A 24,341-nucleotide genomic window follows, 5' to 3' on the forward strand; every position below is an offset into this window, starting at 1 on the left:
AACATCTTTCACGATGGACCAAGACGATTTATTCGGCGTCTTCGACGAGGCACCCATAGAGATTAACGAGCCTCCAGTTCCCAAGAAGCGTCATATTGCCGAAAAGGATGCTCAGAGCAAAAAGTTGAAGCTGGAAACCAACAAAAAACCACAAATCGAGAAAAGTTCCGATGCGGACAAAAACGAAACCGAAAATGAAAATGGCGGTTTGACAAAGAAAGTCCAGCCTGTGTTGTCTGATGCTTTGGAAATAGAAGCCTCGCGAGAGGTTGTAGCTTCCAGTGGGCTTTTGGGACAACAGCAAGAAGCCCCCGGCCATTTGAAGCTCCATCATCAAGTTCGTCATCAGGTTGCAATTCCTCCCGATTACCCATACGTACCCATTGGAGACCACAAGAGAGCCAACGAGGCCCGCACATACCCCTTCACTTTGGATCCGTTCCAGGATACCGCTATTTCGTGCATCGACAGAAATGAGCTGGTTCTTGTGTCTGCGCATACGTCGGCCGGAAAGACCGTGGTGGCAGAATACGCCATTGCTCAGTCTCTCAGAGAACACCAACGTGTCATCTACACTTCTCCCATCAAGGCCTTGAGTAACCAGAAATATAGAGAACTTTTGGCCGAGTTTGGTGACGTTGGTTTGATGACTGGTGATGTGACCATCAATCCAGACGCTGGTTGTTTGGTGATGACCACCGAGATTCTTCGGAGTATGTTGTACAGAGGCTCGGAGGTGATGCGAGAAGTTGCTTGGGTGGTTTTCGACGAAGTGCATTACATGAGAGACAAAAGTAGAGGGGTGGTTTGGGAAGAAACCATCATTCTTTTGCCCGATAAAGTTCACTATGTTTTCCTTTCCGCCACTATCCCCAATGCCATGCAGTTTGCAGAGTGGATTGTCGATATACATGCCCAGCCCTGTCATGTGGTGTACACAGATTTCCGTCCAACACCCCTCCAGCATTATCTTTTCCCAGCTTCGGGAGATGGTATTCATTTGGTGGTTGACGAAAAGGGAACTTTCCGTGAGGAAAACTTCCAGAAAGCCATGGCATCGATCAGCGACAATTCTGGAGACGACCCCGCCAGCGATACTTCTCGAGGAAAGAAGGGACAGACCTATAAAGGTGGACAAAAAGATGGAAAACTGGATATCTACAAAATCGTCAAGATGATATACATGAAGCGGTACAACCCTGTGATTGTTTTCTCGTTTTCCAAGCGTGACTGTGAATCGCTTGCACTCAAGATGTCCAAGCTTGACTTCAACAATGATGAAGAACGTGATGCCTTGACCCAGATCTTCAACAATGCAATCAGCTTGTTGCCTGAATCTGACAAGGAACTTCCCCAGATCAAAAATATCCTACCCTTATTGAAGAGAGGTATCGGTATTCATCATTCGGGCCTCTTGCCTATCCTTAAGGAAATCATTGAGATCTTGTTTCAAGAGGGTCTTATCAAGGTTCTCTTTGCTACCGAAACGTTTTCCATTGGACTTAATATGCCTGCAAAGACCGTAGTGTTCACCTCTGTCCGCAAGTGGGATGGAAAGGGTTTCCGGTGGGTCTCGGGAGGAGAGTATATTCAAATGTCTGGTCGTGCTGGTCGTAGAGGATTGGACGATCGTGGTATTGTCATTATGATGATCGATGAGAAAATGGAGCCGCAAGTGGCTAAGGGAATGGTGAAAGGTCAGGCAGACCGTTTGGACTCTGCATTTCATTTGGGGTACAATATGATCTTGAACTTGATGAGAGTGGAAGGCATATCTCCCGAGTTCATGTTGGCACATTCATTTTTCCAGTTTCAAAATGCTTCTTCTGTACCAGTTATGGAAACTCAACTTAGGAAACTCACCGATGAGATTGAGGCTATACACATTGATGACGAAAGTACCATCAAAGAATACTTTGAAATCAACAAGCAGCTCCAACAATACAAGGAGGACATGAGACAAGTCATTACCCATCCAGGTCACATTTTGCCTTTCCTTCAACCAGGAAGAGTTGTCAAGATTAAAGTAGGCTCCGACGACTACGGTTGGGGTATGGTGACGAGCTACCAGAAACGGAACAACAAGCGTAATCCATCCGATACCTACAAAGACCACGAGCTGTACATTGTCACAGTTTTTGTGTGCACGATGTTTGTGGATTCCCCAGTCAACTTGATTAAGCCTTTCAATCCCGTATTCCCTGAAGGTATTCGTCCTTCTAAACCGGGAGAAAAGTCAAGAGCAGAGTATATTCCTATTACTCTTGACTCTATACAAGCCATTAGCAGTGTGAGGTTGAAGGTTCCCACTGAGTTCAAGCTGTCTAGTGCTAAGCGAAACCTCGTTAAGACGATGAAGGATCTTCCCAAGAGGCTAGCCGATGGAATACCAGAATTGGATCCGGTGGAGACGATGAAGATTGACGACGGAGATTTCAAAAACTTGCTTCGCAAAATTGAAGTGTTGGAATCGAGACTCTTCAGCAACCCTCTTCATGATTCTGAGCGTCTCAAGGAACTTTACGACCAGTATGACGCCAAGATCAAGAAGGAAAACGAAGCCAACGAACTTCGTGAAAAGATTTTGGAAACCAAAGCCGTGATTCAATTGGACGATCTCAGGCATCGCAAGCGAGTTTTGAGAAGATTGGCGTTCACTACACCTGAGGATATCATCGAACTCAAGGGAAGAGTTGCGTGTGAAATCAGTACTGGAGATGAGTTGCTTTTGACCGAATTAATCTTCAGCGGAACTTTCAACGAATTGTCGCCAGAACAGTGTGCTGCTCTTCTTTCGTGCTTTGTGTTCCAAGAGCGTGCCAAGGAGACTCCCAGACTCAAACCAGAGCTCGCTGAACCGCTCAAAACTATGCAAGATATGGCTACGAAAATTGCAAAAGTGTTCCGCGAGTGCAAAATTGAAATTGTTGAAAAAGAATACGTTGAGCAATTTCGTCCTGAATTGATGGAGGTGACCCATGCTTGGTGCAAGGGAGCTTCTTTCACGCAAATCTGTAAGATGACTGACGTTTATGAGGGTTCACTTATTCGGATGTTCAAGAGACTTGAGGAAATGCTTCGGCAATTGGTGACGGCTGCAAAAACGATTGGAAACCAGGCGTTGCAAGAAAAAATGGAGAAGGCCACGGAAATGGTACACAGGGACATTGTTTCGGCGGGGCTGTTGTATTTGTAGATAGAGAACACCTTAATATTGAACATTTACTAATGCATTTGTAAGACAGTGAAAAGAACTAAAGAGAAATGAAGCAGTGTTCTTTGGAAATACTCTTCTCAGGTATTTTTTGAAGCTGACTGGGTAGTACTATTACTGCTGTTCTTGTTCCAAAAGGCCTAAGAAATTGATAATGGCTGCAAATCTGATTTATTTGAATTAATGTTATACGATAACAGTATTAATTAAACTTTTTCATTTGCAGCCATTTTTAACTTGTGCAAAGATGGCACATTTAAGGAACAAATTGATAAAATATACATAATGACCACAATCTGTATCACCTTCTGTTTGTCTTATTGGGTCTTCTAGTGATCTAGTGTACAAGGCGGTAGATATTGATATGCGTAATTCCAGTGAAGAGAATCGAATCAGAATGATCGCAAAAAACGCCACATAGAGTCAATTTTGGACAAAAAGTGCCAACAACAACTGAGTAAAGAAATCCAGATTCACGAAGTTCCACTGTGGGCAAACCGTTCATGATTTCTCATCAACATCTCACGAAACTTTACATTTCCGCTCAGACAAAGAAATGAAACATATAATTTTAGTCTAATGATTTCCGTATGCGCTCCAGTGTCTCTAACAGCACGTTGAATAGCTCCTCACATAGCACTCAGTCTCAAACAGCGACGGGCAGTTTAATATCTTCAAAGAACGAGGCCATTGATATTTCAAACGAGTCTTCCTTTGAAATTTTTATCTCGATTCTCTTGCACCTTTTTCTTGAGTATCTACCGTTTCTATTGTTCTGAGAGATTTCAGATCATATACTCTGGTGTACAGATTATATGGCAAACGATACTATGTGTTTGGGTCATAAATGGTTAGCTTTTGTCATGAATGGCGTTACTCTCAAAACTAAAAACTCCTAATCGAATTGACCTCATCATATAAAACTCGACCTAAGTTTGAGGAAAATGTTCTTGAAATTAAAACATGCTCAAGCCACGGTTCTATTTCTGGAGTCATGAAAACCCTCTGTTTCTATGAGCGACTTCAATTTTATAGACCAGCTATACTATTATATACGGCACTTGTAAGGATTCTGGGAGCAGTATTTTGGTGCAATAGGGCTAGGGCGCTTTCCTTCTGCCACTAATTGCTCTCTGAACTGGTGTAAACGAATTCCAAAGTCTTCCAATCTCAACTCGCCGTTTTCATCTTTGTTCCCACTCCAAGCTAGTTCGCCAAGAGCAGCAGTTCGAGGCCAGATCTTTTGTGTCAACACAAGACTATCCACTTGTTCTGACCACAATGGAGCTTCGTAACCTAGAACATGCTGCTGTTGCGACTTTGTGAAGTTGGAAAGAATGTCCATAGAATAAATTCTTTGCCATGTTTTGTACGGACCACACCATGAGTCCTTTCCCAAGTAATTCCATTCATAATTGACTTCATTATCAACGAACCGCTTGTCGTTAATGAGATACGAAGGTCCAATTCCACAATCCAAGTATAGGAAGGAAGAAGAGGAAATAATCACATCGTAGCCTTTGGAGGTGAGAACATTGACATTCTCATGTTCATTCCATGACTGGAGAATGATGTCTTTTGGAAGATCACTAGCATTCATGGACGACAATACAATATCTTCCCACATTATTAGTCTTCTCTCCTTCTTGTCTCGGAAAAGAGGAAGAGTCCGAGATAACCAATGATCCACCAACTGATTATACTTTCCAGGATGCTCTTGCAACCACATTTTTATAGATTCAGAATGGTTGTAACAGCCGATATTTAGCTCGTCGCTCCCTAGATGAAACATATTGTCAGAAAAAGCCTGCGTGAGCTCTTCATAGATATCTTTTACAGTTTCGTATGTGCTTTCAACAGTAACATCCAATTGACCTGGGGGAGGTTGCACAGCGGTATCGTCTTCGTACCAGCCTGTATCTCCACAAACAACCATGTTTGGATCTACCCTTTTCCATCCAGTTAAAGCATGTCCAGGCATGTCCAACTCGGGGATGACTCGGACTCCACGCTGGCGGGCATACCAAACCACATACAGCAAGTCCGACTTCATGTATACCTCTGCTTCGGAATACGCATCCTCAATCATTTCAGGGTGGCTGTCCAACTTCAAGGACCATGATTGCGTGTCAACAAGATGCCAATGGAGTACATTCATCTTACAACTGGCCATAATATCGATCTGTTCCAAGATCGAATCAACGGTCAAAAAGTTTCGGCCACTGTCAATCATGATTCCCCTGTGAGGATACGCTGGTGTATCTTTTATAGAGACAACGTCTAGCGTGAAAGACGAAGAGATTAATTGCTGGAGTGTAGTGAACGCATGAAGACCACCCCACACTGTTTTAGCAGAGATATAAACCGAAGAAGACCCGGGAACAACTTCTAAGCTGTAGGATTCATCCACTCCAAACTGAAGTTCCGTAAACGGGTCTTCAATACGGAGTTGTACTTCTGAGATATGCGGCTTCTCAAAATCAAAAACAACCATTTTGTCACTGGAAATAGAGCTCATCATTCTGTTGAATGCACTTGTAATTATGAAATTCTCAACGTCAGATATCAATTGACATGTTCGAGAGAACTTTACGCTGGCACCATGATAAATTATCGAGCTTGGATAAGGAAGAAGTGCAGTCACACTAGCGATACAAAAAATCTGGCAAATGCAAAATAGGAAATGCATTATCAAATTCAGAGAAACTAGTGATGTTGAGTATGTCCTATAATATATTTTTCTTGCATGAATAAGCCCAACTGGAAATCGTTGCTTTGATAAACTTTCTAGAGTAGCTGGATCAAGCAAGAAAAGCTGGGCGATTTCTGATTGTCAGTCCTTGCCGACTTTTGAATACGAACCTCAGGGTGCCTATCTTACTGTTGCTTATATAAGCGTGCATATGTCAAGTATCTCCCGCTGCAACCTGAGATTGTTGCAATCTTGTAGTCATGCAGGAACGCATATACCATTCGGAAACTATTCTTAAATTTTTAATCAAACTTTTTTTCGTTTGCTTAATCTTACACAAGCAAAATGCGCTCACTTTGGTGTGACGAATAGTTTACTCAAATTTATGGACTATGAAAAGTGAAATCATCAGTAGAACATGGTTGTGTAACGAGACCAGGACTGTATCTTCGCCTGTTAAATAGTTATCTATAAAATCTATAGTTAGGCTGGCAAAACTTTATCGTGAAAACAGTACAGGTTCGATTATATCTTCTATAGAACTATATTTCACTTGCTTGACCCAGGAGAACAGGCAACGCAAAATTGGATTTGGGCCACTATTCGCTTGAATTGCGAAATAAACTGGAACTTGTATTGTGTGTCGGCAAAACTCTATTTATATAGAGACAAATTAGCAGCTCAACAAGAATTCTAGTGATCCATGAAAGATCAAAGTCTTAATCTTAGGTTCCATTTGGAGCATGCTAACGCACTACCAACTAAGAACATGTCAAACAAGACCAACAAAGCTGCGTTAGCTAAATTTGCAGGCATATACTTGGTCAATAAGTGCTCTGCCATGTTCCAAATGGATGTTCCAGCTCCATTGTTGAACTTCAAAAGAAGAAAAGTGATCTCACCAATAAAGTATACTTCCAAAGATTGACGGCCCACTGCTGCTAGAGAGTTAGCAACTATTGCAGGTGCGTAAGCTAGGCATTTTTTGAGAAGCATGCCCTTGAAGATTGATATACTATTGGTGATTAGCACGAACGAGGGGGTCCATAATGGTTTTGACAATGGCATAAAACGAGGAAAAACCAGCGACAAGAATTTACCAGTTGCATATTGCAATAGCCCTGACAAGATCAATGCCTTGTCGGAAAATTTGCTGTTGCCGATATAGTATCCACTCCAGAGCGTTACTGAAGTCATAAGACTTCCCAAAAGTCCTTCTGGATCAAAATTGGGCTCGTAAGTTCTGCTTCCGAATAGTTTTGAGTCAATTTTTTGTTGTGCGGTCGGTCGAACCTGGCTCGTCAAAAGGATCTTTCTTATTGTCAGCGTAGAAGATGGAGATTGCGAACCATAATGAGAACATCAATAAGGGATAATACAACGAATTCCTAAGTCTTGCAGGTACCAAATTGTGGAAGATTATCGAACTCAAGCCATGTCTTTGTAACACACCGAGAAGTCGTAACTTTCCATTATCCATGATAACCAGAGGAGCATTATACATAATGCCGAAACAGATCAACTTGATTCCTCTCATAATTGGGGCAATTCGACCTCTTTTACTGGTTAAACCAGCGATAAAGGAAAAGCATGGGAATATTGTGTCTCCGTAGTTGACCTTTTTCTCCGTGAATTTAGCGTGGCCGAGGACATTCCCCAACACCTCCGTTCCCTCCATTTCTAAAACTGTCAATCCCCTAAATGCATCTAAGAAGACATCCCGCGGCATTTTCTCTAGTCGATAATCTTATGTTTGAATTGCGAAATTGTTTATATTCACTGTTCCGTGATCGTATGCTGAAGTTATTTTTCGCAACAAGAATGAACGTGATCGAAAAGTCAGATTGCAACATTGCAGTCCTGAAGTCAAGCCTCGGAGTGCAGTGCAACATGCTTCTATCCATAGATTAATCCTTCAGATGAACTGAGCTTGCATGGAGACCGCCGCATTTGGCAACCACTAAGCCCTCATGCACGATAACGGCTATTTTGGCAACATCGGGAACACGAATTATTGTCCGAGGGCTGCGTGATTATGCATGATCGCATGCAGCATGCGTCTGGAACAGCCATGCGGCTTGAATAGCCATCTCAACTGATAGTTATACGAACGCAATCTTTGACCTTCCGAAATAAGTGGAACGTTACATCTGAAGAGATCATTGACGATCTTGATAAGGGATTGAAAATTGACAATATTTGAGGGTCTTAAATAGTATGGGTCTTCGGTCAGTTCTCTCACTAGATAACATTGTTCAAGATGGATTCAAGAGCAAGCACCAGTGTTAATGGTAAAAAGAATTATGAAGTAACTGTAGAAGTGGAGGTCAATGAAGCGGAGGAACAAATTCTCAATGCTCTTCAGGAGACAGAGAAAGTTGTTGAGAATGACAAGAACCTCAAGGTAATGGAAGCCATAAAGCTCTATCCTAAGGAGATTTTTTGGTCTTGTGTCTTTTGTATTGGCGTGGTGATGTGTGGCTATGATGCAGCGATTATTACTTCTTTTTATGCTCTCCCAGCATTCCAAAAGGCTTTTGGTGAACAGGATGCTAACGGGAAGTACTTCATTCTGGCTCCATGGCAGACTGCGCTCGGAATGGGTTCGCCTATTGGTCAAGTTATCGGTACTTTGGGCATCACCTATCCCTTGGAGTTGTTTGGTAGGAAATGGACATACATGGTTATTTGTTTGGCTAGCGTGGGGCTAGTGTTCATGCAATTTTTTGCGCCATCATTAGCTGTTTTAACAGCCGGTGAGATCTTGGCCGGAATTCTTTGGGGTTCTATGGTTTTGATAGGACCTACTTACGCTTCGGAGGTGTCTCATATACGACTTCGGGGAATCTTAACCGCAATGAATAATATGGCATTCGTGATAGGTCAATTTATTGCCAGCGGTATGTCTCAAGCTTTTGCAACCAATAGCACTAAATGGGCTTACAAAATTCAGTTTGCTGTGCAGTGGGTCTGGCCGTTGTTAATTATAGCCATGCTTCCGTTTGCTCCAGAATCGCCATATTGGCTTGTTCGGAAATCGAGATTTGAGGATGCAAGAAGATCATTGAAAAGTCTCTCGTCCGCAAATACTTCACCAATTGAAATAGAAGATCGGCTAAATGTGATAGCTCAGACCGATAGCCTCGAGCGACAATTGGAAAAAACTACTTCCTATTTTGATCTCTTCAGAGGAACCAATTTTATAAGGACAGAAATCTGTTGCATGGTGTATTCCATTCAAGTATTCTGTGGGGTTCCTTTCGCAACTGGCTATTCTACCTATTTTTTTGAATTAGCGGGAATTTCAACAAGCGTTGCATTCGACTTGACGTTGGGCTCGTCAGCTATAGGCTTCGTTGGTACTTGCTGTTGTTGGGTTCTCTTATCATATTGTGGAAGAAGACGGTTTTATAATTTTGGCTTGGCCATTACGACCGGTTTGTTGTTCGTGATTGGCTTATTAGACTTACCCTCAAATTATACTGCCAAGCCTGGTTTAGCATGGACACAAGCTACAATGATGTTGATTTGGTCATTTATTTACCAAGTCTCCACGGGGCCGTTGTGCTTTGTCTACATCGGAGAAATTCCATCTACAATTTTAAAGAGTAAAACAATTGCATTCTCAACAGCAATGCAAGCGTGTTGGTACATTGTGGCTACTATAGCTTTGCCCTATATGTTGATTCCAAATGAAGGTAACATGAGAGGAAAAACTTCATTTGTATTTGGGGGCATGTCTTTGCTTTGTATGGTATGGTCTTATTTTAGGCTTCCCGAGACTGAAGGCAGAAGCTTTGAAGAGTTGGATATTTTGTTTCACAAAAAGGTCTCCCCTAGAAAATTCAAAAAGACCCTTTTGTTCGAAAGCGAGAAAGTTGAGGAAGACGATACTCAAGTGTAACTAGCACGAGAAAGTTACCTCTGCTTTCAGGGCAGACAGATTTACCTGAGTTTCATCTATTAACACCAGCTGTGCTAAAAAGCGCTATTTTGTTTTTTTGTGTTTTTTTAATTCGAATCTGAGAAGAATTTTGCAGCCATTTTTAACTTTGAAAGATGGCACAGTTCAGGAAAAAAGTGATCAAATACTCACTATATAGTAAACCACATTCGATAGTTACTTGCGTCTGTTTATTGAGTCTTCTGATTATACTACTTTTCAGGGCAATGAATTGCATTGCGGCGAGACTCAATTCAAGAAATTTTGAGCTTTATCAGGCTGAGGTAGTTTTCTCTAAGTAGGCTCATGAAACACCTTGTACGTTTTCATTGACGGATATAGTACGAAGAGCAAAATAAAACCCAGAGCTGATGGAATTGTTGAGGTACTTCTGCTAGTCCGTCTATCAACAATCAATAAAAAGTTGGGTAGCAAGGAGATAAAAAGTAATAAGCTATTCATGTGGCAATACTAACTAGAGACAGTCACTTAATTGAATGAAATTCATCTATTGAGCAACAATTGATGATACACCTCAATCGAAACTAACTTTGAATAAGCCAAGAAATTGCAGAAATATGAAAAAATTCAAACCTTGAGAATAAAATTGTAAAATTTAATTAAGTCATTTAGGTACGAAAACTTACAAATAGTCAACTCGATACTATTCTTTCTCGAAACTTTTTACATAAAAGACGACAACTGATACTCGTAGGTCAAGCATTCTAGTTTCTGACCTTCGAAGCCGCTTAATAAGACGAGGCTCCGTCTTACATAAGCGAATGACAAGTTTCCGGAGCGGCGACGAGCCGCTCGACTAAATGTGCTACGATGTCCCTCTATTTCAGCCGAACTCTACCGCCCATACAGCTTCCAAACTGATTGCTTTAAAATTCACCAAGAAGTAACTGAAGAAGTAAGTGAACTTCTCCTCATTAGAGAAACCTTCTTCACCACCTTTCAAACCTAAATTAATTGTACTCTCTACAACTGATAAAGAGGTGCGAAAGAAGCTTCAAGTCAAAAGCCAATACTTCAGTGGCATATGATATTCAAGGAGGCCGCTGGAGTTCAAGAGCACTAAGAACTCAGAGAAGGTACCAAAGGTGGCACAACTGCCATCAACTTCGAGTAGAGTACTCGCAAAATTGGCTGCAAAATTCTGATATTGCCGGTAACTAAAACGTAGTTAGCCATAATTACTTGAAATTACAAGAAGCGCCGTGATAGAGGCGCTTCATGGTCATGAATCAAGCCGTAAATCCAAGTCTTTCAAAACATAGAGCCCACAAATAAATTGAGAATGTTAACTTCTTGATAGAGTAGAAAGTAGCCTTATTTTAGGTCTTTGATTTCAATAAAAACAAAGGAACACATCATAATTATCCAACTTTCAAGAGCTAAACTAAACACCTAACAAGTTTGAGTCCTGCGAGAGGTCTAAAAAGGTGGAAAAAGGGCATGAATAAAAGTTGGAATGTTTCTAGCTTAAGAGCCATATCTTAAAGGTCGTCCCATCCTCAATCTGAGGGGTCGTCTCATCCTCAATATTTATATGTTTATGAATAAGTCACCGGAGAGTCAAAGTATGAAGAATTGGAGAAGGCCATTTGAGTAGCAATTTTTGCCTTTAAAACGCACTGACTCGTTCCAGCTCATAGGAGTTATAGATTGGCTAGCAATAGAAAAAGGTCGTCCCCATCCTCAATTTCAAAAGTCGAATTAGCACTTTTGAGACATACCAAACCTCTGGCGCGTGGGACAGTTCCAATCTCGGGTGACGTAGCTCGGTTTTTCTTACCACAACTTCGCGAAAAGTGGGACAGATAAACAGCAAATCTGTCCCACTTTTCTAGATGCAAGCGCGCGAAATTTTGCAGCCGCGCGCTATAATTAAAATTTCCTCCCACTTTTCTCATAGTCATGCTAGCAGCTATTTACACTACAATTACCATTGATTGGGTGACTATTCTTACTAGAGACTAACCTTTGGTTCATGTCTTTTGCAATATTTCGAAAAATTGAAAGGTTTTCGGAGAATATGAAACATGGCTCTAACCTTCCACTGGATCGATTGTTAAAAGCATGTTTACGAGATCTTGAGCTAAGTAAAAGCTACCTAAAGTAAAAGATCGTAAAAAAGGGGAAGTGCAATGGGATAAAATTGGAAAAGGTTGAATGGACTGGCCGTGAAAAAACCTCTGTAGCCTAAAAGTAATGAACCTCACATATGCACGTATCTCATTCGAAATCCCTAATAACTAACTTATATAATAAACGCATCGATTACGTTGGTCCCAGTCTTCCACCGGACCGTGGTTGAGAGTGTTAGATATTGCCTCGCACTATAGTACGAACTTACCGTAATAGATCTAGTTTCGGACCTTGATCTCTGACTAAGACGAGGGTCAAGCTTACATAATCGACCCCGATTTTGACTAAATGTCAACTTTCCAGAGCGGCAAATCATCGTACAACAGAACGGGCCATATTGTCCATCTAGGTCAGCCGAACTCTATCGCCCGCTACAATCTTGGCGTTCTCCGATCAAAATTGAGTGTTTTGATCGAGCCGTCGTCGCGGCTAAATGTCAAGTTTCCGGAGCCGCAAATCATCGTAGAACAAATTTGGACACAATGCCCATCTAGTTCAACCGAGATCTCTAGCCCGCTACAATCTTGGAGCGCTCCGATCAATATTGAAAAAATTTGTGTCAAAAGGCCCGTTTTTGGACCTTATGCAGCTTATGTAATCGGCTAAATGTCGACTTTCTGAACCCGTCAAACGTCGGGCGGGGAATCGGTTCAGTGCGCTTTGATGCCCCACATTTCTATTTTAAGGCCGACCCAAAATTGGCGATTTTTTGATTTTTGGCCCGAATTGCACTAGTTTGAACCAAGTAATTGTTATGTAATACTAAGTCACGATTACCTAAGCATCTCGATATTCTTATGTTGAGGACTTAATGTCAATGTTTTGCAATTGCAGAGGTCGTTTTCGTCTAATCTTCGTGATTTTCTTGCTGTGTTGTATATCTGCTATTCCTATGCCTTTATTTTGTGTTTGAATTAGAACACTAAAATCAATTCTACAAAATTTTTCAAAATTGTAAATTGCTATGTATTTCGCTAAGTAAATCAAGTTTCAGCTAGCACGAGAACATTTAGAAGAATCGGCCTAGAGCTCAATGCTAAATTACAGCTCTGAGGATTCTCGTTAGGTCTTGAGGCTTTAAATTGTGTAAAGTGATTTGTACAATTTTTTTGTCATGGAGAGTATAATTTAAGTTTACGCACAACCTTTTCCGTGGCGCGCCCATATAACTTAACTAACAAATTTTCGTGACGAAACCGGTGCGCAACACAGGCCGGAGACTCGTATACTAATGTCTTGATAAGTATTCGTGTCGGGGTGTCTGGGTTTTTTTGGGTTGCAAGTATTTAGCAAAGTTATAGAGGTTAGTTGCAGCAATTACCACCTAAATCTAACTCTGCTAACTCCTGTCTCCAGAATTGGCCACTGCCTGTTTCGAGAAGTCGATTTGTTTGTGAAAAGTATTTAAAGTGAGTGGCATTACATAATTGGTATATGTCAAGATTTGCAGAATAAACAACAATAATCGAATTATGGCGATATTGCCACTAGTGGCATATATTACGAGACGTCTACTTTCACCTTCAGTAATTTCAGCCAACTTTAATTTTGTCAAGTTCTCCAGTGGCTGCGAATTTTATGCGAATCTCAAAATTCAAATCGAAATTCTAGTCGCAATTCACGTTTCAATTCAAGTCCACTCTTCCAAACATCTCCAAAGGACATCCAGCACTCAATATAAAAGCTTATTGGTACTATAGTTTTGCTCCTGATACCTTACTTTTGATCCAATTTCATTTCCATGTCGTGTGAACACGAACATCATCACCACCATGTGGCCCCAGTTCCCACGAACCCTGGCCAGTCACTTCTCAGCCATATAGATATTCCCCATATTAGAGCACTCAATGTCGACCATCATAGCCATGTTGGCAAGATTTTCCGCAAACCAGAAGAAAAGTATCAATTGACTCCAGCAGTGGTTTCTGACTGCGACTCGCAACTCATCATTCATATACCCTTCACTTCGGGAACCGTCAAATTGCACTCGATCATTTTACGTACTAACGGAGACGTCCACTGTCCCAAGAAGATCAAGGTGTGGAAAAACGACGACCACATTGACTTTGACAATGCTGGTGCAAAGAAACCTACTCATACAATTGACCATCCCAGAGTGGGAGTCTTATACAACGATGTCGAAGATCTTCCCACGGAAATCGTCAGTGATGGCGATTTTGTCGAGCACCATGTCCCTCGCCATGTATTTAGTGGGGTAAGTCTGTTGACATTGTTTGTAGAGACTGTTTTTGGAGAAGACGACGAAGATGACGAGGACGAAGAACCATGCATTTTTCACTATATTGAGCTCCGCGGTGAATTCACAGCACTTTCCAAAGATCCAGTGGTGACCTTGTACGAGCTGGCTGCTAATCCGGCAGACCACAAGGTGGACGAGGTGGGCACGGCCACGGGAATGAGTGGGTATTAGGAGGGAGAAGAGGAAGATAAAGAGGAAGAAAAAGTAGAGGAAAGAGAAAGAAGTGGAGAAGGAAACAGAATAATTGAACAGTGAAGTAATTATGCTCACTTGGCAAGCTCTCACTTTTCGCTGAAATAGAGGAAATGAAGGAAAAGTAGAGAGGAAGAGATTGCACAATTCCCTCTTTTTGAGATTCGATAAATGCTGTTCAATGAAGGGAAGCTTCAGCTTATTCTCACTGGATACTTCTGCATCATTCATCCTTCTTTTTAGTTGTCCACCTTTATGCCTACTTGATGTGAAAATCACTAAAGGCGAGTACACAAAAGATCTATTTTTTCATTATTTTTCGATTGTGGTTTTCCCATTAAAACTTATCAACACTAAGCAAAGACGTGCCATCTCAATTGACGCATGTTACTACAAAACAACTTACAATTCGACTGCTGTCCCGTATAGACTCTGACACGAGAGGTGGTCAATCATTGGTATTCTGTCAAATTCTTGAATATTTCTTCGTCAATTATACTATCTCTGGTGTTTAGCTGCTTCGAGTCAGTATTATGTCTGCATAAAGGGCTCTCAGTGATTCAATTAGTAACAATTCAATGATCTTATAGTTGCAGCCACTCTATAAAGGTCGTCCCATCCTCAATTTCAATTCCAGATATTGAGAAATTGAGGATGGGACGACATTTACAAAGTCGAGTTTATAAGTCATCCTAGAAGCCAAAGTAGGAAGACTTGAGGAGTCCATCAAGAGCATTAACCTTAGCTCTATTATGTGTAACGCGCTAAAGCTTGTGACAGCTCACATGGTGCCACAATTTGCAGCCAAGTTTTCAAGGTCGTCCCATCCTCAATTTCAAAAGTCGAATTGACACTTCAGACACACGGAGCCTCTGGCAAGTGGGACAGACCCACTTTTGGTGTACGAGACTCAAATTTACGCACCAAAAATTCGCGAAAAGTGGGACGGATTTGTGTCCCACTTTTCTTCATGCAAGTATGTAAAAGTTTGCAGCCGCGCGCACAAATTGTAATTTCGTCCCACTTTGCCTAAATTTACTCATACTTTGTGGCTAAGCTCAAAGAGAAGCAATGCTACAGCTACTACAAATACGTCAGATACAATGAACTCGTTGGTAACGTTTCTTGGAAATTTGGTAATTATTGGGTAGAAAAAATCGTGTCCCAAACCTAATAGCCCATCAAACTCAATCAACCCAAAGCAAACAAAATCAAAAAAACCCATGAATTCTAATCCAATGTTGTCCTGAACCCAATTCCGCACCACAATCACACCACTCCGTCACATGGTTCCACCACTTAGCCACCATTTGCAGCCGGAGTCCGTACACCCGAGTGCATCCACACACCCACACACCCGGCGGTCCGTATATAAGCCGTGCGGCCGCGCCCCGATCGCCAAAATGCCAAAATTGATTTTGATTAGACACGGCCAATCCGAGTGGAACGAGAAAAACTTGTTCACAGGATGGGTAGACTGTAAGTTGTCCGACGTGGGCAGAAAGGAGGCTGCTAGAGCAGGAGAATTGATCAAAGAAAAGGGCTTGGTGGCTGATGTTTTGTACACTTCCAAGTTGTCCAGAGCCATCCAAACTGCCAACATTGCTTTGGAAGCTGCCGACCAATTGTACATTCCCGTCAAGAGATCGTGGAGATTGAACGAGAGACATTATGGTGCTTTGCAGGGCAAGGATAAGGCCGCCACTTTGGAACAATACGGAAAGGAAAAGTTCCAGACATGGAGAAGATCGTTTGACATTCCTCCTCCAACCATTGAGGACTCTTCTGAGTTTTCCCAGGCCGGGGATATCCGTTACAAAGAAATTGACCCCGCTGCTTTGCCAAAAACCGAGTCGTTGAAGTTGGTTATTGACAGATTGTTGCCCTACTGGCAAGACGAACTCTCGCGTGATTTGTTGGACGACAAGGTGGTTTTGGTGGTGGCCCACGGTAACTCGTTGCGTGCTTTGGTCAAGCACTTGGACAAGATTTCTGACGAAGAAATTGCCGGTTTGAATATCCCTACCGGTATTCCTTTGGTTTACGAGTTGGACGCCGAGTTGAAGCCAACCAAGCCAGCTTACTACTTGGACCCCGAAGCTGCTGAGGCCGGTGCTGCCGCTGTTGCTGCCCAGGGACAAAAGAAGTGAATACAAGATGATGGCGAATGAGCCAATGGAGACTTTCAATGCGTAGAACTGTAGTATTTAATCGCTTGGCTTTCTGTCAATGATCTCAACATCTCAATGATCAATGATCTCAATGCTCTCAGCTCTCAATGCTCAATGAAACTCACCCAATATCTAATCTCAATGGCAATGACTTAACAGCCATTCTCACTGAAGAGTACCATATAGCAGCTTCATCTGGCAGTTCGCGCACCGCCCTGTGCAGTCCACATCACCGAATTTCTTCAAAAATATCCACAACTCTTCTCATCATGTCTGCATTTGGAGGCAACAATGGCACCAATCTGGGCACAGGAGGAGCGTCTCCGTTTCAGTTTACGCTGCTGAACCAGAATCTGAAACCTGCTTTTGCTTTTGGGTCGTCAGCAACTTCCAATAATCAATCCAACAACACAAACAACTCAAACACCAACAATAATACGACTACAAATACTTCTGGTGGTCTCTTCGGCGGTTCTGGTTTCGGATCGAACCAGGGGGGGGTTCGGATCTGGGAGCACGGGCGGTGGAAATGCGTTTGGATCCACTAATGCTTCGACTACTCCATCATCGGGGTTATTTGGAAACAACAATTCACAAGCTACGAATGTAGGAGGCTCTACGGCGCAACCAGCTGGGACTAGCAGTGCACTGGGAGGAATTTTTGGGTCTGGATCTGGCAATTCTGGAACTTCTGGAACTTCTGGTGCTGGTGGTACTGGATCTGGCTTCTCGTTCGGCGCCCCTCTGTCGCAGAATAAAGGCTCACTTTTTGGTCTGAACAACGCAGCAGCACCAGGCACGTCGAATCCTGGAGGTTCAGGAACTGGATCATCAGGAACCGGAGGTTTAGGAACCTTTGGTTCAAATACTGGTTTCGGTTCGAATGCTGGATCCGGGACCGCCAGCAAACCTTTCTCCTTTGGAGCCAACAAGGACGCATCTGCTACGTCCTCAGCACCTTTTGGATCTTCAGGTCAATCCAGCTTGTTTGCCAAGCCCGATGACAAGACAAGCACAAATTCAACTCAGCCAGGATTGTCGTTCGGCAATACAGACAAGAAGGAGAGCCCCAAACCAAACTTCTCTTTCTCAAAGCCCGAAGAGAACAAGAGCTCACCTGCTTCTGGACTCTCTTTTGGCCAACAAAACGAAAAGAAAGATACACCTGCTGTTTCTTTTGGAAGTACCACTGACAAAAAAGATGCTACTCCTGGTTCCTCCTTCAGCAAACCAGAAGAAAAGAAGGAGAGCACTGCCAGCTCGGGATTTTCGTTCCAAAAACCAGAAGAGAAGAAGGAAGCATCAGGATTTACATTTGGGAAAACCGACGAAAAGAAAGACACCGCATCAAGTTCGGCCTTTTCCTTTGGTAAGCCAGCGGAAAAGAAAGACGCTTCACCTGGATTCTCATTCGGCAAGCCAGAAGAAAAGAAAGACACCACAACTTCCTCTGGATTGTCGTTTGGAAAACCAGCGGAAAAGAAGGAAGGCTCATCTGGATTTTCTTTGGGTACAACAGAGAAGAAGGATACTCCTCTGACAGGATTTTCCTTGAGTAAACCAGCGGAAAAGAAGGAAGGCTCATCTGGATTTTCTTTTGGTACTACAGAGAAGAAGGATACTCCCCTGACAGGATTTTCCTTGAGTAAACCAGAAGAGAAAAAAGATACGCTGTCGGGCTTCTCCTTTGGAAAGCCAGCAGAAAAGAAGGAGGGAGCCACCTCTACAGGGGGCTTTTCTTTTGGCAAACCTGAAGAGAAGAAAGAGCCATCGGCAGGATTATCGTTCGGTAAACCCGCTGAGAGCAAACCACCATCGTCAGGGCTTTCTTTTGGTAAGCCAGAAGAGAAAAAGGAGACCTCCGGTGGCTTTTCTTTCGGCAAACCAGCGGAGAAGAAAGACACCCCATCCACAGGCATATCATTTGGCAAGCCAGCGGAGAACAAAGACGGCTCCAAACCCGAGGAAAAGAAAGAAGATCAAAAGACCAAAGATGCTACAGCCACCACCACAAGCAGTGTCACCCTCAAGCCAACCCAAGTACAACCTATTGCCGAGTCCATTGACAACAAAACGATGGACGACCTTTTGGCAAAATGGTCCAAGCAGTTAACGTCCACCACCAAAATGTTCGATACATACACCACCAAAGTCAAGGAGTGGGACCAGCAGTTGGTGAGCAGCGGCGACGAAATTTTGTCGCTTTATAACGACACTATCGAGGCTGAAGGGTTGCAATCTCGCATAGACCAGAATCTTGTGTATGTGGAGAGCCAGCAAGACGAGCTTGAAAAGTTGCTTGACAACTACGAAGCCCAAGCCGATATTCTTCTTAACAACATTGAATTGAGTGGAGAGGGAAGAATGGGCGGACCAGCTGGTGAATTAACTGCTACTGACAAGCTTCGAGAAAAAGCATACCACAATGCCGAATTGTTGGATGAAAAATTGGACAGTTTGGGCCTGAATCTTGGAGCGCTAGTCAACGAAATCAACGGAGTCAGCGATGTGTTCAACAAGAACTCACTCAATGAATTGGGAGCGGTTACCAAGGGAAGAACGAGCAACGACACCATTGAAGGCATCGTGCAACTTCTCAATCTTCATCTTGAAAACTTGAAATACGTTGAAAAGTCCGAGGAGATGTTGCGAGAAAAGTTGGGAAAGACCCAGGGCTAGAGCAGAAATAGGAGAGCAGAGCTAGAAGAGGTATGGATAGGAATGACGAACCAGGTAGAAGCACAGAAGTAGAGCAAATTGCAAAAAGTGCAAATTCAAAGTAAATGACAAATTTCAGATTGGACGTAACATGAAGAGCAAAGTTCAGAAGTAATCGACAAGCTACTAATATATCAAGTCAGAAGTAACAACAACTACCAGTGAAATATTTGTGCATTCTGCAGTATTGGTGGGGATGCCGCGGTTCGCAGCACATGCATTTCGCGCCCAAAAAGGTGGAGACCTAAAACGTTTATATCTGGTGGTTCCGTCTCAATCCCACAATTTATACACCATGAAAACGCCCGGAATACTAGACATCATAAAGCTTCTTTTCAATCCCAATGTGTCCAAAATGATGATTTTGCAGATCGCTTATGGACAACTTAAAATCATTGGGTTGGCCAAGATTTTGTCTGCGGTTTTGGGTCTGCTTATTGTTGGTGTGTCTTCGGTAATTAAGGTGCCCCAAATCAAGAAGATCGTGAAGCCGGAATTGTTACTGAACCGGATCCAGGTGGCTCAGGGATTGAGTCTCGAAGGTATTAGTTTGGAGACACTTAGCAACTGGATCCATGTTGCTTACAACAGCCAAAATAACAACCCGTTCCGCAATTACGGCGAGTCTCTCTTTGTGGGGGTCCAGAACATTGCAATTATCCTTCTTATCGACTATTACAATGCTCGGAGTCGTCTTGGAGCGGCTGGTCCCGGCGAAGACGACATCAAGATTCGCCAAGCTTTGCAAGAGCTAGTGCGCCCAGCGGCTGTAATTGCAGGCTCAATTGTGTTCTTGACCAAATTGGCACCCGAACGGTTGATTTCCACTTTGCAAATAGCCAGTATTCCGATTTCCATCGTGTCGAAATTGCCGCAAATCCGCCAAAACCACCGTCTCCAGCGTGCCTCACACTTGTCGGAGATCACAGTCGGCGCCAACTTGATCGGCTCGTTGATCAGGGTGTTCACCACCGTCCAGGACTTTGACAAGCTTGGCCGTGACAAGGTTTTGTTGGCAGGATACGGGCTGTCTTTGGTTTTGAACCTGGTGTTGGCGGGCCAGGTGTGGTACTATGGCAAGCAGGAGCAACAGGAGAAACAGGAGAAGAAGGACTAGGTAGTGTTTCTGTTGTAAATGAATAATTCTTGTAGTAGATAGGATCGATCCTGCATCCAGCTCGTACCCCAGCTTTGAAATCTCAACGATTCGTCGCTATCATATGGTGCACCAAGCAGAGTTTCTAGCGCCCACCGGCACCAACATCTCGTCGGTTCTCCAAGGCGGTTACAACCACCCGCTCTCTCGAGAGTGGCAGAGTGAGCGGCAGTTGACGAAAAACATGTTCATATTCCCACTTTTCATTCTGGACGACGAAAATGAAGAACTGGATATCGCCAGTCTTCCCAATATAAAACGCAGAGGCCTCAACAAGTTGGTTCCGTATGTGGACAGCTTGGTCCAGAAGGGCCTTAGGGCCGTGATACTCTTCGGAGTGCCTTTGAAAGAGGGAGTTAAGGACGAGTTGGGCACCGCTGCCGACGACCCAGAGGGCCCAGTCATCGCAGGAATCAAGTTGTTACGTCAAAACTTCCCAGACTTGTTCATCATGTGTGATGTGTGCTTATGCGAGTACACTGATCACGGTCACTGTGGAGTTTTGAACGAAGACGGAAGCTTGAATCGTGAAAAATCGTCGCTTCGTCTTGGAGCCGTCGCTGTTAATTATGCCAAAGCCGGTGCCAACTCGGTGGCTCCTTCAGACATGGTAGACGGACGAGTCCGTGACATCAAGCTAGGCTTAATTGAGGCTGGACTTGCTCACAAATGCTTGCTTATGGCATATTCCGCCAAGTTCAGTGGTGGATTATACGGTCCTTTCAGAGACGCTGCTGGCTCTGCACCCAGCCATGGCGACAGAAAATGCTACCAGCTTCCTCCAACCGGGTCTGGGTTGGCTAGAAGAGCATTGACAAGAGACATTCTGGAAGGAGCAGATGCCGTCATTGTTAAACCTTCGACTTTTTACCTTGATATTCTCAGCGATGCAGCCAGATTGTGCAAAGATTACCCCATTTGCGCCTACCATGTGTCCGGAGAGTACGCCATGTTGCATGCCGCGGCAGAGAAGGGGGTGGTGGACCTCAAGCAAATTGCGTTTGAAAGCCACAACGGTTTGCTCCGTGCTGGTGCCCGGCTCATCATCAGTTACTTCACTCCAGAGTTCTTGGAGTGGTTGGAGGTTTGATAGCATTTGTAAATAGCAATGAATAAATAGTATGCGGAATTAGGAGAGTCTAGCTTCAGTAGAGTGTCCATGCGGCAAGTGCAGTGTTTTCTTCTTTGTCTTCCTTAGCTTCCGTTTCTTGCACCGGCTGCGTGGGGGCATCTGGAAGCTTGGGATGCTCTTTGATTTCGTCGCTTGGAACCTCGGGCAATTTAGGTGCTTCTTGTTCCTTTTGTGCCTCTTGTGGCTTCTCCTTGGCAATACCGGCCTCGGCTTCCAATCTACGCAATTCTTCGTCAACCTCATTCTCCTCTCCATTCGAAAGCGAAAGTCCCGTCATTCCCAACATGTCCAGGATCTCCGCCGCCTTCATGTTTTCCTCATCTACGGTGTCCAAAAGCTTATCGATCCGCTCCACACTCATTTCCGAATTCAATCGCTTCAACACATCACTGCCAATCGTCAACCCCTGCACCACATCTTTCTCTATAAGCTTGAACTCTATGGTCCCGATAAGATGCTCAAGGTTCCCAAGCTGTTCATAAGTCTTGGCAATGGTGGACTCTTGCTGTTTCTTGGATCGTAAGTAAACTTTGGCTCGTTCAGGCTGGTTGCGCTTAAGTGCCTCTCGTGCTAGTTCGGTCTGGCGAGCAATGACATGGTCCAATTTTCGCTGGTACTGTTTGAGCTTGTCGCGCTGCTGTTTGAGCTGGTATATGGCGCGATCCTGAGCCGTGATCTTTGGCGTCGACGGCGATTGTCCCATTGTAGAGCAAGTGCCGGCAGGAGTGAGATATGGATCGCTTACGTAAGCGATAACGACAATCAAGAAACCAATGTCAGAAGTAAGGATCTGAAGACCAAGACAGTTAAGACAGTCAAGACATTGTAAGGCGAAGACATTGCTAGTCACTCCATCTTCAAAGATTGTATCACGAAACCAGGTCGAAGCAGTTTGAAACAGTCGAAGCAGTTACCACTATATGCATTCGCATCGCTCGCTTGATTGTTCCATCTGTGTTACCGCATTGGGACAAACATAAACATTGCCAATTAACGACGACGTTACAAATCAAAGGTCTCATTTACGGTTCAGAGCGCAACGGTTATAGAATGTCTCTGCCGACAAAAGAGACTCGGACTATGATGTCGGTACCTGCCGCTGGAGTTATGTGTCCTCCACTGTCATCTTCGGGAGATTTTGCGGCTAATGAAGCTGGAAATCGAGCATATCTTCAAACCATGAGTCCCAATGTGGCTCATAAACGGGCTCCCAGTTCCAAGGAAAGCACAAAAACGCTGCCCAAGCGACGCACATTCAGTCGTCCAGCATTGCCCCCGTTGCAGTCGGTTTCCGGGCCGCTGCGAGCACATCTGACGTTGGGGATCCGAACCACATCGCCTCGCAAGATGCTCCGCCGGTCGAATTCGCTGATGAGCCAGGGCAGTGGTGAGAGCTCCGACCGGTTCATCCCGTCTCGCCACACCACCAGCGGCAAAATCACCACCACAGACACCATGCCGCATCCCAATGCTTCGCCGCAAACCCATATTCGGGCCCAGTCGTCCAAGATTTACCAGCAGCATATTGCCGAGGCGTGTGGATTAGAAGTGAATGCTCGTATTCTCCAGTTCCAGCCGGTGCCGCCAGAACGCAAAAAACCCGCCGATTTATTCGCCGGGATCAACGTCAACCGAACCCGCACCCATCTCGCACCAGGTGCAGCGTCTGCCCGAGCCAAAAACATTCCTTCGGCACCAGAACGAGTATTGGACGCTCCCGGGTTGGTGGACGATTTCTACCTCAATCTCTTAGCATGGTCGCTGACCAATTTGTTGGCCATTGGCCTCGAAGACGCCGTCTATGTGTGGAACGCTTCCACCGGCCTGGTGGGGCTCTTGTGCGAGTCTCGGGCCATGGTGACATCGTTGCGGTGGGCGCAAGACGGGTCCTATGTTTCTGTGGGCCGCGACAACGGCACGGTGGAAATCTGGGACATTTCGTCCAACCAGAAACTCCGAACCATCGACAACGGCCACGGAACCCGGGTGGCAGCCCAGGCTTGGAGCGCCCATATTCTCACCGCCGGGTCGCGGACTGGGTCCATATACCACTCCGATGTCCGTATGGCACGCCACGCCGTTTCCACATTGGCTACCCATACCGCCGAGGTTTGCGGCATCGAATACCGAGGCGACGGCGGCCAGTTTTCCTCCGGCGGAAACGACAACTTGGTGTGTATTTGGGACGCCCGCAAGACATACTCAAGCAGCCAAACCACCCCGATATTCTCCAAATCCAACCATCGCGCAGCCGTCAAAGCACTTTCATGGTGCCCGTACCAACAGTCGTTGCTTGCAACCGGCGGCGGGTCATCGGATAAAACCATCCATTTTTGGAACACCTCCACCGGAGCCCGGATAAATACCATCGAAACCGAGTCACAGATTTCGTCCCTCAATTGGGGTTATGCTGCTGGTACCGGCATGGAAATCGTGGCTACTCACGGGTTCCCCACCAACAACATCTCGCTCTTTAATTACCCAACTCTCCAGAAAACCGGAGAAATAGTGTCTGCCCATGACACCCGCATCTTGAGCGGCTGCATTAGTCCCGACTACCTGACATTAGCAACCGTGAGCGGCGACGAGAATCTCAAATTTTGGTCGCTTTTCGACGCCAACAAAAAACGAGACTCAGTGCCACATGACGAGACCTCCGACACGAAACGGATGAAAAAGTTGATGAACATTAGATAGAGAATTGCATTT

The 24,341-nt window shown here is 44.3% G+C and overlaps 16 protein-coding genes across 16 annotated transcripts; 10 read left to right on the forward strand and 6 right to left on the reverse strand. All coding sequences in view use genetic code 12, as the record gives it.

The window, feature by feature from the left end:
• Positions 1-13: 13 nt before the first annotated feature.
• Positions 14-3,196, forward strand: PGUG_05017 (ATP-dependent RNA helicase; the record flags this gene model as incomplete). The annotated part of the gene is made up of 1 exon (XM_001483012.1): positions 14-3,196. The coding sequence occupies one exon, from the start codon at positions 14-16 to the stop codon at positions 3,194-3,196; it is 3,183 nt and encodes a 1,060-aa protein (XP_001483062.2).
• A 1,066-nt stretch (positions 3,197-4,262) lies between these two features.
• On the reverse strand, positions 4,263-5,903 carry PGUG_05018 (beta-N-acetylhexosaminidase; the record flags this gene model as incomplete). The annotated part of the gene is made up of 1 exon (XM_001483013.1): positions 4,263-5,903. The coding sequence occupies one exon, from the start codon at positions 5,901-5,903 to the stop codon at positions 4,263-4,265; it is 1,641 nt and encodes a 546-aa protein (XP_001483063.2).
• A 714-nt stretch (positions 5,904-6,617) lies between these two features.
• Positions 6,618-7,103, reverse strand: PGUG_05019 (uncharacterized protein; the record flags this gene model as incomplete). Its single annotated transcript, XM_001483014.1, has 1 exon — positions 6,618-7,103. The coding sequence occupies one exon, from the start codon at positions 7,101-7,103 to the stop codon at positions 6,618-6,620; it is 486 nt and encodes a 161-aa protein (XP_001483064.2).
• A 67-nt stretch (positions 7,104-7,170) lies between these two features.
• Positions 7,171-7,635, reverse strand: PGUG_05020 (uncharacterized protein; the record flags this gene model as incomplete). The annotated part of the gene is made up of 1 exon (XM_001483015.1): positions 7,171-7,635. One exon carries the CDS (start codon positions 7,633-7,635, stop codon positions 7,171-7,173), a length of 465 nt encoding a protein of 154 aa, XP_001483065.2.
• Positions 7,636-8,166: 531 nt separating this feature from the next.
• On the forward strand, positions 8,167-9,810 carry PGUG_05021 (uncharacterized protein; the record flags this gene model as incomplete). The annotated part of the gene is made up of 1 exon (XM_001483016.1): positions 8,167-9,810. One exon carries the CDS (start codon positions 8,167-8,169, stop codon positions 9,808-9,810), a length of 1,644 nt encoding a protein of 547 aa, XP_001483066.2.
• Positions 9,811-13,744: 3,934 nt separating this feature from the next.
• PGUG_05022 (uncharacterized protein) lies at positions 13,745-14,434 on the forward strand (the record flags this gene model as incomplete). Its single annotated transcript, XM_001483017.1, has 1 exon — positions 13,745-14,434. One exon carries the CDS (start codon positions 13,745-13,747, stop codon positions 14,432-14,434), a length of 690 nt encoding a protein of 229 aa, XP_001483067.2.
• On the reverse strand, positions 14,129-14,686 carry PGUG_05023 (uncharacterized protein; the record flags this gene model as incomplete). The annotated part of the gene is made up of 1 exon (XM_001483018.1): positions 14,129-14,686. The coding sequence occupies one exon, from the start codon at positions 14,684-14,686 to the stop codon at positions 14,129-14,131; it is 558 nt and encodes a 185-aa protein (XP_001483068.2).
• A 1,055-nt stretch (positions 14,687-15,741) lies between these two features.
• Positions 15,742-16,605, forward strand: GPM1 (phosphoglycerate mutase; the record flags this gene model as incomplete). Its single annotated transcript, XM_001483019.1, has 1 exon — positions 15,742-16,605. One exon carries the CDS (start codon positions 15,742-15,744, stop codon positions 16,603-16,605), a length of 864 nt encoding a protein of 287 aa, XP_001483069.1.
• Positions 16,606-16,733: 128 nt separating this feature from the next.
• Positions 16,734-17,174, forward strand: PGUG_05025 (uncharacterized protein; the record flags this gene model as incomplete). The annotated part of the gene is made up of 1 exon (XM_001483020.1): positions 16,734-17,174. One exon carries the CDS (start codon positions 16,734-16,736, stop codon positions 17,172-17,174), a length of 441 nt encoding a protein of 146 aa, XP_001483070.2.
• A 335-nt stretch (positions 17,175-17,509) lies between these two features.
• Positions 17,510-18,166, forward strand: PGUG_05026 (uncharacterized protein; the record flags this gene model as incomplete). Its single annotated transcript, XM_001483021.1, has 1 exon — positions 17,510-18,166. The coding sequence occupies one exon, from the start codon at positions 17,510-17,512 to the stop codon at positions 18,164-18,166; it is 657 nt and encodes a 218-aa protein (XP_001483071.2).
• On the reverse strand, positions 17,652-18,545 carry PGUG_05027 (uncharacterized protein; the record flags this gene model as incomplete). Its single annotated transcript, XM_001483022.1, has 1 exon — positions 17,652-18,545. One exon carries the CDS (start codon positions 18,543-18,545, stop codon positions 17,652-17,654), a length of 894 nt encoding a protein of 297 aa, XP_001483072.2.
• Positions 18,546-18,702: 157 nt separating this feature from the next.
• On the forward strand, positions 18,703-19,305 carry NSP1 (FG-nucleoporin; the record flags this gene model as incomplete). Its single annotated transcript, XM_001483023.1, has 1 exon — positions 18,703-19,305. The coding sequence occupies one exon, from the start codon at positions 18,703-18,705 to the stop codon at positions 19,303-19,305; it is 603 nt and encodes a 200-aa protein (XP_001483073.2).
• A 235-nt stretch (positions 19,306-19,540) lies between these two features.
• On the forward strand, positions 19,541-20,461 carry PGUG_05029 (uncharacterized protein; the record flags this gene model as incomplete). The annotated part of the gene is made up of 1 exon (XM_001483024.1): positions 19,541-20,461. One exon carries the CDS (start codon positions 19,541-19,543, stop codon positions 20,459-20,461), a length of 921 nt encoding a protein of 306 aa, XP_001483074.2.
• A 103-nt stretch (positions 20,462-20,564) lies between these two features.
• On the forward strand, positions 20,565-21,590 carry HEM2 (porphobilinogen synthase; the record flags this gene model as incomplete). The annotated part of the gene is made up of 1 exon (XM_001483025.1): positions 20,565-21,590. The coding sequence occupies one exon, from the start codon at positions 20,565-20,567 to the stop codon at positions 21,588-21,590; it is 1,026 nt and encodes a 341-aa protein (XP_001483075.2).
• Positions 21,591-21,645: 55 nt separating this feature from the next.
• Positions 21,646-22,335, reverse strand: VPS20 (ESCRT-III subunit protein; the record flags this gene model as incomplete). The annotated part of the gene is made up of 1 exon (XM_001483026.1): positions 21,646-22,335. One exon carries the CDS (start codon positions 22,333-22,335, stop codon positions 21,646-21,648), a length of 690 nt encoding a protein of 229 aa, XP_001483076.2.
• A 347-nt stretch (positions 22,336-22,682) lies between these two features.
• Positions 22,683-24,329, forward strand: CDC20 (ubiquitin-protein transferase activating protein; the record flags this gene model as incomplete). Its single annotated transcript, XM_001483027.1, has 1 exon — positions 22,683-24,329. The coding sequence occupies one exon, from the start codon at positions 22,683-22,685 to the stop codon at positions 24,327-24,329; it is 1,647 nt and encodes a 548-aa protein (XP_001483077.2).
• Positions 24,330-24,341: the final 12 nt, after the last annotated feature.

Source organism: Meyerozyma guilliermondii, genomic scaffold (genome assembly GCF_000149425.1).
Source record: "Meyerozyma guilliermondii ATCC 6260 scaffold_6 genomic scaffold, whole genome shotgun sequence".
Lineage (NCBI taxonomy): Eukaryota > Fungi > Ascomycota > Pichiomycetes > Serinales > Debaryomycetaceae > Meyerozyma > Meyerozyma guilliermondii.